This window comes from Carassius carassius, chromosome 7 (genome assembly GCF_963082965.1).
Source record: "Carassius carassius chromosome 7, fCarCar2.1, whole genome shotgun sequence".
Taxonomy (NCBI): domain Eukaryota; kingdom Metazoa; phylum Chordata; class Actinopteri; order Cypriniformes; family Cyprinidae; genus Carassius; species Carassius carassius.
The window spans coordinates 17,896,054-17,911,286 of NC_081761.1; the positions used below are offsets into that span (position 1 = coordinate 17,896,054).

General features: G+C 40.4%; 2 protein-coding genes across 2 annotated transcripts in view; one reads left to right on the forward strand and one right to left on the reverse strand.

The window, feature by feature from the left end:
- Positions 1–1,944: 1,944 nt before the first annotated feature.
- On the reverse strand, positions 1,945–9,009 carry LOC132143289 (G2/M phase-specific E3 ubiquitin-protein ligase-like). Its single transcript, XM_059553408.1, has 10 exons — positions 8,690–9,009; positions 7,889–8,101; positions 7,629–7,768; positions 7,361–7,369; positions 6,709–7,231; positions 6,098–6,417; positions 5,796–5,977; positions 5,511–5,683; positions 4,927–5,141; positions 1,945–2,201 (listed from the first exon to the last, which is right to left on the reverse strand). The coding sequence occupies exons 1-10, from the start codon at positions 9,007–9,009 to the stop codon at positions 1,945–1,947; spliced, it is 2,352 nt and encodes a 783-aa protein (XP_059409391.1).
- Positions 9,010–10,458: 1,449 nt separating this feature from the next.
- LOC132143659 (zinc finger protein basonuclin-2-like) overlaps positions 10,459–15,233 on the forward strand; it is a 71,598-nt gene continuing 66,823 nt past the window's right edge. The window contains exon 1 of the mRNA XM_059554076.1: positions 10,459–12,873. Within this exon, the coding sequence (XP_059410059.1) occupies positions 10,601–12,873 (2,273 nt within the window). The 5' untranslated portion in view covers positions 10,459–10,600. The remainder of the gene's footprint in view (positions 12,874–15,233) is intronic.

Sequence of the window (15,233 nt, forward strand, 5' to 3'; positions counted from 1 at the left end):
ATACACTCTTTATGTGGGAGGTGCATGTGTTGCAAAGTGTGTTTGTGAATTTGGGGGTGGAGCTATGAAGATATGGGTGTGATCCTTTCGGGTTGGGGAGTGTTTGCTTAGGTGATTTGAAATCTCAACATCATATCAAAGAAATCACATACTGTGCTTTTAAATTAGTTGTTCTCAAAATGGGAGATAAAACCACTTGATTAGAACTGTGCTACCTTCCAAATTTGAAGTCTTCAGCTGTGGCAAAGGGGCATAGTCAGCAATGCAGGAATTCATAACCCAGGTATGAATGGTATTTATGACACAGGCAGTGGTTTTGGTAATGATGACAACACATCACTCTCAGACTTACAGACAAATAATAACGTTGTTGTTCCATCAATTAACATTATCCTCAGTGACACAACAATTCATACACTTCAGCAGACATTTGATCCATTTGTAGATGATGGAAATCATGGTATAGATTTGTTTTGCAACCTTGTGCAATTTCTAGAAGTAAGGCATTCCTAAAATAATTTACAAAAAAGGGAACCAAAAACCCCTCTCTACAGATATTTTTGATTTGATAAATAGACTGAGCACATTAAACAAAAGAATATTTACTTGCCGTAGTTGTGTAATGCACAGAAAAACTAACATTGCCATGCTCTGTGATGTTTAAAAGTTTAAGTTTAAAACACTTATTGTAATAGCTTTAGGTTTATAGTTTGTTTTTTTCTATATGGGATGAGACCTTTATCAATGTGATTCTGTGAGCTTAAAGCTCTATGTTAACATTTTACATCCATGTGTCTGTATAAGTTCTAAAAAAAAAAAAACTGATAAAAAGTAATGAAACTGTTAAACCATTTTATTAACGTGTTTGGCTGTGGAGCAAATTCATTTGATGTCCTTTGTTAAACAGGATAACTAACAACATCAACATTCATATTACAACAGTATAATCTGCAGGAGACATGCATTGCACATATATAAAAAAAAAAGAAAAAAAGTAAAATGCTGCATTACTGTCAACAAAATAATGCCAGTGTGCAGATTGTTTATAGAAAACAATGCCCAGTGCATCTTACCAATAGTTAATGAGATTAGTTTTTTTGTGAGTCAATTTAGCATAATTGCACAGTAAAAGGTAGCCAGACTTTCATAGCAACAATAAAACCTGTGTTCGTTGGTGCATGAATTATCCATGCAAAATGGTCACATGTATGCAGTCAAAAATATCAAGCTCCAAAACAAAATTACTGAAATGCAAAGCAAAATGGTAGAAAAGTAAAACATCAAAAGTTGATCAAGAGACATGGTGAACAACAGTGAAACAATGTCATCTGTGAACTTATTGAAAATATGCTCCTGTAAATTGTTAGTTGTCAAAATTACTGGCAACATTAAACTTTAACTTTTCATTTTTCGAAAAAATATATTTTTCAACGAAGTGCAATATTCACCCTCGAAACATGAGTCAAGAACTGTTTTGAAATCATTTAAAATGCTGACATTTATCTGTATGAACTTGATCTTTAAACATAATACTGAGACGGAGGTCTGTCCATTAAAGGGTTAGTTCACCCAAAAATGAAAATTCTGTCATTAATGACTCGCCCTCATGTCATTCCAAACCTGTAAGACCTTCATTCATCTTCAGAACACACTTTAAGATATTTTAGATTTAGTCCGAGAGCTTTCTGTCCCTCCATTGAAAATGTATGTACGGTATACTGTCCATGTCCAGAAAGGTACTTTGATGATGTTTTTATTACCTTTCTGGACATGGACAGTATACCGTACATACATTTTCAATGGACGGTCCGAAAGCTCTCGGACTAAATCTAAAATATCTTAAACTGTGTTCCGAAGATGAACGGAGGTCTTACGGGTTTGGAACAACATGAGGGTGAGTCATTAATGACAGAATTTTCATTTTTGGGTGAACTAACCCTTTAATTATTTTATGCCAAAACCATGGGTATTTCCCAATGCAAAGTCCATGTTTTCCTGAAAGTCTCTGTAGGTGGTGTGCAGTGGTAATTTTAAACAATTGATGCAGGTGTTTGCAATAGGCAGTTTAGAGGTGCTTTCTGCATCATGCTCTCGGTGAAGAAATTCAACTGAAGGTTGTGGAAAGAAGCCAATTGGTGGAACAGTATTGGCTCCAGTGGCAAAGGCAAGAATTGTTTCCAGCTTCTGTGTTCCTTCTTGATCTACTTGCATCAGTAATCTTAGTCCCTTGCATGTAGTCAATTTTATCCCTTGAAACTCACCTTTGCTCTATTTAAAGGGTTAGTTCACCGAAAAATGAAAATTCTGTCATTAATGACTCACCCTCATGTTGTTCCAAACCCGTAAGACCTCCGTTCATCTTCGGAACACATTTTAAGATATTTTAGATTTAGTCCGAGAGCTTTCTGTCCCTCCATTGAAAATGTATGTACGGTATGCGGTCCATGTCCAGAAAGGTAATAAAAACATCAGCAAAGTAATCCATGTGACATCAGAGGGTCCGTTAGAATTTGTTGAAGCATCAAAAATACATTTTGGTCCAAAAATGACGACTTTATTCAGCATTGTCTTCTCTTTCGGGTCTGTTGTGAGCGCGTTCCCGACCCTGCAGTGGCACTGTTGACGTACGACGCTGCTGAAATGTTTTCTGGTGCGCCCAATAACAAAGATAACATCAGCAGCATCGTACGTCAATTGTCACAGCAGTCGCACTCACAACAGACCCGGAAGAGAAGACAATGCTGAATAAAGTTGTGATTTTTGTTATTTTTGGACCAAAATGTATTTTCGATGCTTCAACAAATTCTAACTGACCCTTTGATGTCACATGGACTACTTTGATGATGTTTTTATTACCTTTCTGGTCATGGACAGTATATCGTACATACATTTTCAATGGAGGGACAGAAAGCTCTCGGACTAAATCTAAAATATCTTAAACTGTGTTTCGAAGATGAACGGAGGTCTTACGGGTTTGGAACGACATGAGGGTGAGTCATTAATGACATAATTTTCATTTTTCAGTGAACTAACCCTTTAATATACGCAGATCATTAAATATTAAAATTAGCCCAGCCTGCATTTGCTCATTACAGTTCAGAGATCCACTCGGTCAACTTAGGTCAACGCTGTACAGTTGTGGCCAAAGTTTTGAGAATTACATAAATATTAGTTTTCAAAACGTTTGCTGCTAAACGGCTTTTAGATCTTTGTTTCAGTTGTTTCTGTGATGTACTGAAAAATAATTACAAGTACTTCATACGTTTCAAAGGCTTTTATCGACAATTACATGACATTTATGCAAAGAGTCAGTATTTGCAGTGTTGGCCCTTCTTTTTCAGGACCTCTGCAATTCGACTGGGCATGCTCTCAATCAACTTCTGGGCCAAATCCTGACTGATAGCAACCCATTCTTTCATAATCACTTCTTGGAGTTTGTCAGAATTAGTGGGTTTTTGTTTATCCACCCGCCTCTTGAAGATTGACCCCAAGTTCTCAATGGGATTAAGATCTGGGGAGTTTCTAGGCCATGGACCCAAAATTTCAACATTCTGGTCCCCGAGCCACTTAGTTATCACTTTTGCCTTATGGCACGGTGCTCCATCGTGCTGGAAAAGGCATTGTTTTTCACCAAACTGTTGTTGGATTGTTGGAAGAAGTTGCTGTTGGAAGGTGTTTTGGTACCATTCTTTATTCATGGCTGTGTTTTTGGGCAGAATTGTGAGTGAGCCCACTCCCTTGGATGAGAAGCAACCCCACACATGAATGGTGTCAGGATGCTTTACTGTTGGCATGACACAGGACTGATGGTAGCGCTCACCTTCTCTTCTCCGGACAAGCCTTTTTCCAGATGCCCCAAACAATCGGAAAGGGGCTTCATCGGAGAATATGACTTTGCCCCAGTCCTCAACAGTCCATTCACTATACTTTTCTGCAGAATATTAATCTGTCCCTGATGTTTTTTTTGGAGAGAAGTGGCTTCTTTGCTGCCCTTCTTGACACCAGACCATCTTCCAAAAGTCTTGGCCTCACTGTGCGTGCAGATACGCTCACACCTGCCTGCTGCCATTCCTGAGCAAGCTCTGCACTGGTGGCCCTCCGATCCCGCAGCTGAATCCTCTTTAGGAGAATCCTCTTGGATGCCCTGAAGCCTTCTTTACAAGAATTGAACCTCTTTCCTTGAAGTTCTTGATGATCCTATAAATTGATGATTTAGGTGCAATCTTAGTAGCTACAATATCCTTGCCTGTGAAGCCATTTTTATGCAATGCAATGATGGCTGCACGCGTTTCTTTGCAGGTCACCATGGTTAACAATGGAAGAACAATGATTTCAAGCATCACCCTCCTTGTAACATGTCAAGTCTGCCATTCTAACCCAATCAGCCTGACATAATGATCTCCAGCCTTGTGCTCGTCAACATTCTCACCTGAGTTAACAAGACGATTACTGAAATGATCTCAGCAGGTCCTTTAATGACAGCAATGAAATGCAGTGGAAAGGTTTTTTTGGGATTAAGTTCATTTTCATGGCAAAGAAGGACTATGCAATTCATTTGATCACTCTTCATAACATTCTGGAGTATATGCAAATTGCTATTATAAAAACTTAAGCAGTAACTTTTCCAATTTCCAATATTTATGTAATTCTCAAAACTTTTGGCCACGACTGTACAATGGCATCACAATCTCAAACCGTGTATTAAAACTGTCTTTAAATCACTGCAGTTTTAAAGATAGAATACTAAATTTGCACATGGTTTGTCTTAAAGCAAATTAAAAACATCAGACAGACATAAACAACATTTATGATTGATTTTCATCACAGGGGGCCTTTAACTGATTTACAAATGACAAGATGCAGTGCACTATCAATTTCAAGTGAGAAGATATTTCAGTGTATGCATGAAATGCTTAAAACTTTTACCTTCTGCATCTGTAAGGTAGTCTCTCCAGAAAGGAACAACAACTTCTTCAGTATGCCTTCTATTGCTGCCAACTGGAGATAGGCGAATGGTAAAGAGGTTATCAACCAGATCAGCTGTGAGGGTTGTAGGAGACCAGCATAGAAGGGGGCGAAAACTCTCTGGGTGAGCTTGTATTTTGTCCAGCACACCAAGTGTTTTCAGTCCATCCCGAAATCTTAGTAAAAATCAGTTAAAGTTGATTCAGTAAAAGTGTTTTGATTGGTTACTTCAGTTTCAACAAAAAAAATTGTGTGTTTCTTTTATGTCTTCATGTGGCATATATGAATTATAACTATAAACCCCATAACCCTATAATAACCTATAACCCTATTAAACTATGCTATCTACTGTACTTCAGGTTAGTTACAACAGTAAAGTATGCATGTCAAATTCATATTTTCTAGTGACACCCATGGACACTTTGCTAATTCGTGTGCATAGTATAGGACATTAAATACTTCAACAGAAATGGTCCATAGAAAACCTTGAACACAGTTTGCATGGATTTCAGATCCTTATTGTAGAATCAAAAAACTGAGGATACCTCTCAAAAGGACCACGCACTCTGTGTATCACTTGGAACATCAGGATGTCATCTACAAGCTGATTCTTGTCTTCCATCCTCCGCAGCGGCTTCAGGCAGCCAGCAGTGGCCAAATACTCCTCAAGTGGCTCAGTTGATGCTAGCAGCTCTTCAAATGATTTACTCTCAGTGATCTACCAATAGATGTAATAAACAACAACAGTTTAAAGTGCCCTAATTAAATATCTAGTGTAGAAATAGACACATAAACCATGACATGTTGTAAAACTAAGAAAAAAATATTACCCTTTTAATTTTTTCATGCAGGTCTTTATCTGCAATATCTTCTAAACCTGGCTTAGCCAATTCTGGGCCATCAACAAGGGAAGAGAACAGAGTTGGGGACAGAAAGCCTGGCGGAGGACCGCCGTGTACAAGGCTTACTGCTATAGCTCTTCCTGCAATGAAGTACCTGTCCTCTCTCATGGCTAGTGAAAATGAAATGATATATATATGTGACTGTGCATGCATACAAAGATTTTACATATACCAGTACCATCATATAAAATATAGTAATTGTTTTATGTAATAAATAATCAATGCATTACCAGTACTGTCAAGGGCCAAGTTCATTTTATCTTCGTCTCCCTCAAACATTGAAGATTGCAGCAAAGCCTCTATTAGAAGTCTTAGAAATTCTCTTCTCGGTCCACCTAAGTCCACAGCCTCCTCAGGTATGCCCATATCATCAGAAAACCTGACAGAAATAGTGTGACATGGATCGTATGTTCCTCGTTTAAAACCTCTGATGGCTCCATCCAGGACTGTGTATCGGTTAATATTAAACTTGCATTTCTTCTGATGGTTGATTTTTTTTGCAAGATCTTGCAAAATATCTTTCGCTGGCACTGGACATCCTGTGGCCTGTCTAAAACAAATGAGAATAATATAAGTTACAATGCTTGCTACTTTTAAGAGAGTGGTATTATGTTTTGTTCAAGCTCATTGACAATTTTGAACAATCTGCACAACATCTGTTGATATTAATGGGCAATATGCACATCATATGCATATAAATGAGCAGGTAAGGGACCCCTTCACTACATTCAATACAGACCTGTAAACTAATCAAACAATCAGAAAAATATATAAATAAGCAATGACATCAAAACTGTATCTTTGATATTGGCTACTGTAAAACAACTGCATTTTGACTAACCTTTCACTCTGCAGGCTTGCTAGTATGGCCTGGTTTAACTCCTCATCATCAGAAGACATGTCAGAGAGTGCAGACATTACTGAAAGGTAGCTATCATAGGTAGAGGCTAATGCGAAACTGCTGCTCTGGTTGGGTGAGCTTGAGAAACTTTGGCCAGTAAGATCCACCAGAGGCGGATTAACTGAAATAGTTCCTCTAAATGATGAGGTAATAGGCTGACTGGTGGAAGGGCAGATTTCCAGTGAGCACACTGGCAGTTGACTAGACAAATAGCTTGTCGAATTGCTGCTGTGGTTGGGTGAGTTACTTCTTTGATTGGTCAAGGCAGGAGTTTGAGAGAATAATGCACCAGACACATGTGATGAGGCAAAAGGTTGAACTTCAAGAGTACAGTTCGGTGGGGAGCCAGAGGCCATTAGACTGGTGAAACTGTCAGAGTGTCTATTTTGTGTTAAAGATGAGGAGCGCCGCTGCCTCGCTGAACCACTGTTTTCCTCACAGTTGCTTTCTTCACTGCAATAGCCTGTAATATCATCCTTGGAAATACATCAAAAAAACTTTTTCAGATACAGTATGCTAAATTTCAACAGTAATCTGAACAGTATCTGGAACCACTAGGATTTCTGATTATATTTTTAACAATTACTTTTGCTGTCCTCTTCTATTCTAAGATCTCAGTTAGTTCAATTTCCTTTATTTTAATTAACAGGCATTGTAACACTGCTCTAGTCTATTTGAGTAAAAAAAATTACATAGTTCCTCAAAATGTTCATAGCTACAAAGCAGAAATTAAATAATAACAAGAAACGATATAACAGCTCAGAGATAAGTAAAAAATTTAATCTGCATGCATGATTATGCACCAATTAAAGGTTATTGTTATTACAATGCTCTGCAGGTCAATTCAAATGTGATGTAACCTACCAAAATTGGCTTTGATGGTCTAATGTACAGGGCTTTTGATTTATATACTATATGTATGAGACTCGCATCCAGCTCCTGTCCAGCACGCAGTTTGGGTGTAATCAATTTGTGGCCACATGCCATCAGAAACTCTATGCTGTAAAACAGTGGTTAAAATTTAATTCAACTTTCACCAATGGAAATGACATAACCTTTAAATAATTTATGATAGAATAATTATCCCAGTGTCACAATATAATAAAGTACATGTTGTTACCTCACATTAGCAGAGAGCTTTTCTCCAAAGGCATCCCTTATTTGTTCAGTGACAGTCCTATGGTCCCAGGATTTCTGGAATTCAAATCCATTCAATATATGTCCTTGTTCATGTAACTGTTGCTTTATGCGATGCTTGACAACAACACTGCTTGATGGCGTTGGAAGAAGGATGACATATTTGTTGAATGTATCGTGGAACTGTGTTTTGGCCCTAGAAAACAAAGCCAATATTATATTTGGTATTTATTTATCCATTATTGCAATCATGAATCAAGTTAATCAAACCATAAAACATGACCATTTAGGATATATGTATTTTTATATTCCTATCACAGCTCTTTTAATAAAGTGGGTGGTGATCATTCATTTCATTATTAATGCCCTTTAACACTACACTAAAACTGGTCAGAGTACATCTAATCATCCTTTAAAATAACTGCTGATTAAAGCTGATGGAGGAACAAAAAAACACAGAACTAGAAAGCGGAAAATGTTGTCCTACAGTGAACAACAATATATATATACATACACATACATATATATATATATATATATATATATATATATCATTTCTATTACGGATATAGTTTTGAGAACATTATCAAACAGTATTGACCGCTATGCCAAAGTGTGTTGCAAGATTAGCAAACGTAACGTACATTTTACGAGTTTGTAGTTTGTTTACGTTAACTTACATGCCGTGTAATCGCGTACTGTAACGTTGCACACGGTAAACAGTTTTGGCCTATGAACTTACGTTTAACGGCACTGTTAAGTTGTAAATGTACGTTGTTCTTACCTTTTCCTTGACCGGGAGCTCCAGCTGCCGAAGTGTTTTTGAGTCTGATATCGCATAGATTGCCGCAATCCTCCAGTTTGGCCTTGAGTAACGTTAGCAGCTTGACCTGCCAAAGCACCGACTGAGCTGCCAGGCCTGAAAAGTGTCCTCATCTCACTTTCCACCGTGCTGTATGTAGTACTACGTGCAGATGAGCCTGTATTTGGTCGCTCAAGGGACGAGGCCAAAGATGTAACCGTTTCAGGAGATGATAAAATATTTCTTAAAACCCCAATAGCTTGCTGAAGTGCTCCAGCGGCTGCCTCATCTACCTCAGCCATGCTGATCGCTAACTGTCCCGGTGATCCTGATCGCGCCTAACCTGCCTTCCGTTTCCACTAAACGCCTTCCGTTTCCACTATACTCTCTCTCACACATACATACATTCTTCTCTTACATACACATATTTTCTTCAGGCATACATACATTCTATATATATATATATGTATGTGAAAGGAGTAAGTGTGTGAGAGTAGAAATATATGTATGTGAAAGGAAAATGTAAGTGTGTGTGTGTGAGTAGAAATATATGTATGTGAAAGGAGAATATAGGTGTGTGTGAGAGAAGAAATATATGTATGCGAAAGGAAAATGTAGGTGTGTGAGAGTAGAAATATATGTATGTGAAAGGAGAATATAGGTGTGTGTGAGAGTAGAAATATATGTATGTGAAAGGAAAATGTAAGTGTGTGAGAGTAGAAATATATGTATGTGAAAGGAGAATATAGGTGTGTGTGAGGGTAGAAATATATGTATGTGAAAGGAAAATGTAAGTGTGTGAGAGTAGAAATATATGTATGTGAAAGGAGAATATAGGTGTGTGTGAGGGTAGAAATATATGTATGTGAAAGGAAAATGTAAGTGTGTGAGAGTAGAAATATATGTATGTGAAAGGAAAATGTAAGTGTGTGAGAGTAGAAATATATGTATGTGAAAGGAAAATGTAAGTGTGTGAGAGTAGAAATATATGTATGTGAAAGGAAAATGTAAGTGTGTGAGAGTGCCAGAATGAATTATGGCTTGTACGGCCCCTCATAAAATAAAGAACAAATGGAGATAATTGCTTTAACATTCCACAGTATTTTTTTTTAAAGCAATTTTATTACTTTTTAAAAATAGCTTTTTACCCTTTTACTTACATCCAGTTGAAATACAGGAGTTCAAACCACTGTGCCATATAAAAATAATATTGTTGAGGCTGAAATTTAAAGTCTTGCCTCCAGGCTAAACTCATACTCAAACAGAGAATGAAAGTGTAAAATGTTTTTAATGTATATTTAACAACAAATACCCCAGTGACTATTGGTGTGCTGTCGCTGAAGAATTTATTTTGCTTAAATATCTGAGGCCATGCTGTGTGAAACCATTCTGTATTCCCACCTCTCGTTCTCTCTTACTATTGTTTATTTTCTTCTTTACTCTCACATTCTCTTTAAACATTTATTCACTGTCTGTGCCTTAAAGGCCCTTTGTGCTGTTGATTTTTACAGCTCTTAAAATCCAGAGTAACCATTTATCATTCATAGAACCTAGCAGGCTAGTGCAGACAAAGGCTTGCCTTGTGTCATCTTGTATTGTCATCAGAACAGCCATTGCTCCCTTGATGTTGCCTTGTTCTGTGCCAAGAGTAAACTAGATCATATATGAAAAGAGCAAAATAATTTTCTATCCCCTTAAGAAGAATGGCACACTTTTGACATCAAAACGTCCCACATCCCATGGTTTTGGCTTTGCAAAATGAATGAATGAATGAATGACAATAATAATATTAAACAAACAAAAAAAACATATATTTATTTATTTATTTATCTATCTTTTCTCTGATATGACCTCTAGGATGCTGCAGGCAAGGTTCTGGACAGATGGACTATAATGTCCCGGGAAGAGGAGATCATCACCCTTCAACAGTTTCTGCGTTTTGGTGAAACCAAGTCTATTGTGGAATTGATGGCCATCCAGGAAAAGGAGGGTCAGGCAGTCACAGTGCCCTCATCAAAGACTGACTCTGGAATCAGGACTTTTATTGAAAGCAACAATCGCACACACAGTCCTGGCCTTCTGTCGTACCTAGAAAACAACAGCCCCTCTAGCATTCACCATTTTGAGAACATCCCAAACAGTCTGGCCTTCTTGCTGCCCTTCCAGTACATAAACCCAGTGTCAGCCCCCATGTTAGGGCTGCCACCAAATGGACTGACCATTGAGCAATCAGGTCTCAGAATGCGAGAGCCAAATCTGCCCAATCAGAGCGAGCCAGTGGAGACCAGTGAATATGAAGTGTCCCTCTCACCATTTCGTAATGGTCAGAGCCCCATTCGAGGAACATTGGGGACTTTACCTAATATCATTGAACCTAAGACAGAACCCAACAGAGCTTCACCCATCTCTCCAACACCATCTTCACAGCAGTCCCAGCAACCACAAACACCAACACACCAATCACAGGGGCAGCAACAACAGCAATCAAGCACTCTGAACAACCTCCAGATACATCACCACTTTGAAAAAAATGAACAATCGAAAACCATTACACACTCTTCTTTCTCTTCCAAAATGCATCGCATGCGTCGTATGGGTGCTACCTCACGTAAGGGTCGTGTCTGCTGTAACTCCTGTGGCAAGACTTTCTATGATAAGGGTACTCTAAAGATCCACTACAATGCTGTGCATCTGAAGATTAAGCACCGATGTACTATCGAAGGTTGCAATATGGTCTTTAGTTCATTGAGAAGTCGTAACCGACATAGCGCTAATCCCAATCCTCGTCTACATATGCCAATGCTAAGGAACAACCGGGACAAGGACCTCATTCGCTCTAGTTCTGGGACAGCAACACCTGTCATATCAAGTGCCAAAAGTGGCTTCAATCTAACTAGCCCTGGGCGCCCACCACTAAGCTTTGCCACCCCTCCTCTTGACCCCATGATACAGTCACCCCTGCAGAGCCCTCTGGTTTTCCCTTCCCTGAAGTCTGTGCAGCCAGTGCAACCTGTGCCACCTTTTTATCGCACACTGCTCTCTCCTGCTGACCTAGTTAGTCCCCCAGTCTCTTTGCCCACCAGTCCAATTTTACCTACCACAACCAACAGCACATCTTTGGCAGGCCAGCAACAGATGTTAACTGCTAGCTCCCATAACATGCATGTATCAGAAACATCAACATTTTCTCATTGCCTACTCACAACTCCCAGTACCCAAGATTCTGTGACTGTCGACCCTATGCCTAAAAAAAAGCCTCGCAAATCCAGTATGCCAGTAAAGATAGAGAAAGAAATAACAGATGTGGCAGATGACTATGATGACAAAGATGATGATGATGATGATGAAGATAGTTGTCATCACCACCACCATCAGCCATCCAGCATCCATAACAATGTCAATAGCAACTGCAACAACAACAACAGCAGCAGCAGCAGTAGTCATCACTGTGACGGTAGTGGACATCAGTCTCCATCACATGATGAAATGAGTCCCAGTCTAACTCTTAGAGGCATGCTCCATCCTGACCAAGAAGAGTGCAGTATGAGTCATGGCAGCAGAAGTCATGGCGACCTGCGCTATATTGACAGCTTTACCTCCGAGGACCAAGATCATGAGCGTGATTTTGAAAATGAGTCGGAGACATCTGAATCCAAGATGCTCTACCGTGATGAGCTGATGGACACTGATGTACATCAGTCTGCCCTAGAGAAAAACCTTGTCAAGGAACACCAGGGAGCAGAAGAAGAAGGACACCTACAGAAACATTTGGAGGAACAAAGCCATTTCCCACCCTCCAAACACCAGCCTGTTGTCAAAATCAAAGAGGAGATCAATGATCCTACTTATGACATGTTCTGCATGGGTCAGTATAGCCTTTACAATGGGGGTATGACCGCTGCCGCTGCTGCCAGCATGGCTGTCTTACATGAAAGTTTCATCTCCTCTATGAGCTATGGATCAAGCCCACCAAAATTCTCTTCTCAGTCCCCTGACGATGATCTTTGTTCTAGTCCTGATCCAAAGATTTGCTATGTCTGCAAAAAGAGCTTTAAAAGTTCATATAGTGTCAAACTGCACTACAAGAATGTGCACCTAAAAGAGATGCATATGTGTACTGTAGCTGGATGCAACGCTGCTTTCCCCTCCCGACGGAGCAGAGATAGGTGAGACAAATAACCTTTTTTTTCCTCTATCAAAATCAAACAGATGTAAATATGATTATTGTTGAACTTATAGCAGGCCATTTAGACGTGAATATAGAATAATTAAACAAAATTTGATTAATTCACTGTATTACATTATACTATACTATACTGTATTGTACTGTACTGTACTATACTATACTATACTTTTTTTTACTAGTGCATTGCTTCAAAATATGTAAATTTAAAAGTAGTTCTGTCATGACCTCAATCTTTATTTGTTTATTTATTTATCATATGTCATACCACTGCATTCATTAGTGCATAAGGAGGTGCAGATTTAACTCACTGCTAGTTAACACATTTACCATAAACATTCCCAGAATACATTTATGCTAGAGTGCAAGCAACAAACGTATCTTTACTCAAATGTAGAATCTCCATAGATAATTGTGGACTATTGACCTAAAGTGTATCATTACATTAGTATAATTTAGTAGCCCTCTTACACACTTACATACTGTAGGTCAGTGCATGCAGTTCACCTCAAATTCAAAATTCAAAGGCTTAATAGACATGCAAAATCAAATGTAGCATCAGAGCAATGCATGTCAGTAAGAGAGGGGAAACAGGGAGAGAGAGAGAGAGATAGAGATGAGAAGAAACGTACTCGGTTACTAAATGTAACCTCGGTTCTCTCTAGAAGAGCGAACGAGTACTGCGTCTTAGCTAAGACGCTACGGGAAAAGTCTCTTTTCACGAAATACTGAAGCAAAAAATTATCCTTAATTTTGTATTTTTGTAAAGCGCATTTGCAGCAGTACACAGCCATAGGCGAGACGGCTCGCTCGCTCATTGGCTTGTTCTGCGGCAACTGCACAGCCTATCGAGCGCAGGCTGATGCAACATCAGACCAATAAGGGCGCTTCGCGCCCTTCTTACCACTTCCCGCCGAAACGGGTGTGGCCCAACCTATAAAAGGAGCTCGAAAAGGCTGACTCACCTGATTTATTTCATCGCCGAAGCGAACCAGAGTGAATCGTACGCACGGCAGAGAACGCAGTACTCGTTCGCTCTTCTAGAGAGAACCGAGGTTACGTTTAGTAACCGAGTACGTTCTCTTACGAGAGCTCTCTCGTACTGCGTCTGAGCTAAGACGCTACGGGAACCCGATGTAAAACGCCGTGCGCGCAGGGATCACACACCAATAAACCTGAAGCAACGCCCAGGATTTACAGTGCACAGTCACCTGAGGGACTCACAGAGAGTCCGGGACAGAAAAGGGGGAAAGCCCTCCGTCCCATATCTAGCAGCATCCGTAGATGCGGCAATATGACATCACACAGCCGAGGCAAGGCCTGACCAATGTGGCAATGCGGGTCTTACGCAATACTGCCCATATAACAGTCGGCAGCGCATAGCGCTCATGAATTCAGAATTCCCCTCAGGGCCCTGATTCTTCTATACCGACAGCAGCCTTGCTTGCAAGGCGGGAACCTCCAGGTTATAGAACCTGATAAATGTAGACGGCGAGGCCCAACCCGCCGCCATACATATATCCTGCAAGGAGATCCCAGTAGACCACGCCCACGACGAGGCGACGCCTCTTGTGGAGTGTGCTCTGACGCCCAACGGGCACTGAAGGCCCCTGGAAGCGTAAGCTAACGCTATGGCGTCAACTATCCATCTGGATAGAGTCTGTCTCGAAACAGCCATTCCTTTGGAACGTCCACCGAACGAGACAAATAGCTGCTCCGTCTGCCGAAAGGCAGCAGAGCGAGACACATAAGCTCTTAAAACCCTGACAGGGCAAAGAAGACTCGAGTCTCCATCCTCCCCTGACACCGGCAGGGCAGACAGGGCAATAACCTGAGCCCGAAACGGTGTGTTGAGGGATTTCGGCACATAACCGTGCCTAGGTTTGAGTATGACCCTTGAGTCATTGGGCCCAAACTCCAAGCACGACTGGCTCACCGAGGGCGCGTGCAAATCACCCACACACTTCACAGAAGCGAGAGCCAACAAGAATACTGTCTTGAACGACAGATGCTGAAGGCTAACCGATTGGATAGGCTCAAAAGGGGGACCCTTCAAGGCCTCCAAAACCGCCGCGAGGTCCCACATAGGGACTGACGGAGGTCTGGGAGGATTCAGCCTCCTAGCTCCTCTGAGGAACCGGATGACTAAATCGTTCCTTCCTATTGACTGACCTGACGCCGTTTCAGAAAACGCCGCGATGGCCGCCACATAAACTTTGAGCGTGGATGGGGCTCTGCCCTTATTCAACAGCTCCTGTAGGAAGGAGAGGACCTCCGTCACCTCACAACTAAGGGGTGAATAACCTCGAGCTGTGCACCAGCTGGAGAACACCGACCACTTCG

What these genes read in the sequence shown, in the direction of transcription:
- LOC132143289 (XM_059553408.1), bottom strand. Translation starts at nt 9,009, where the DNA reads ATGGCTGAGGTAGATGAGGCAGCCGCTGGAGCACTTCAGCAAGCTATT. An exon ending in TGCATGAAAAAATTAAAAGG is followed by an intron (nt 5,684 to 5,795) that starts GTAATATTTTTT and finishes ATCTATTGGTAG; the next exon opens with ATCACTGAGAGTAAATCATT. An exon ending in GTGCGTGGTCCTTTTGAGAG is followed by an intron (nt 5,142 to 5,510) that starts GTATCCTCAGTT and finishes ATTTTTACTAAG; the next exon opens with ATTTCGGGATGGACTGAAAA.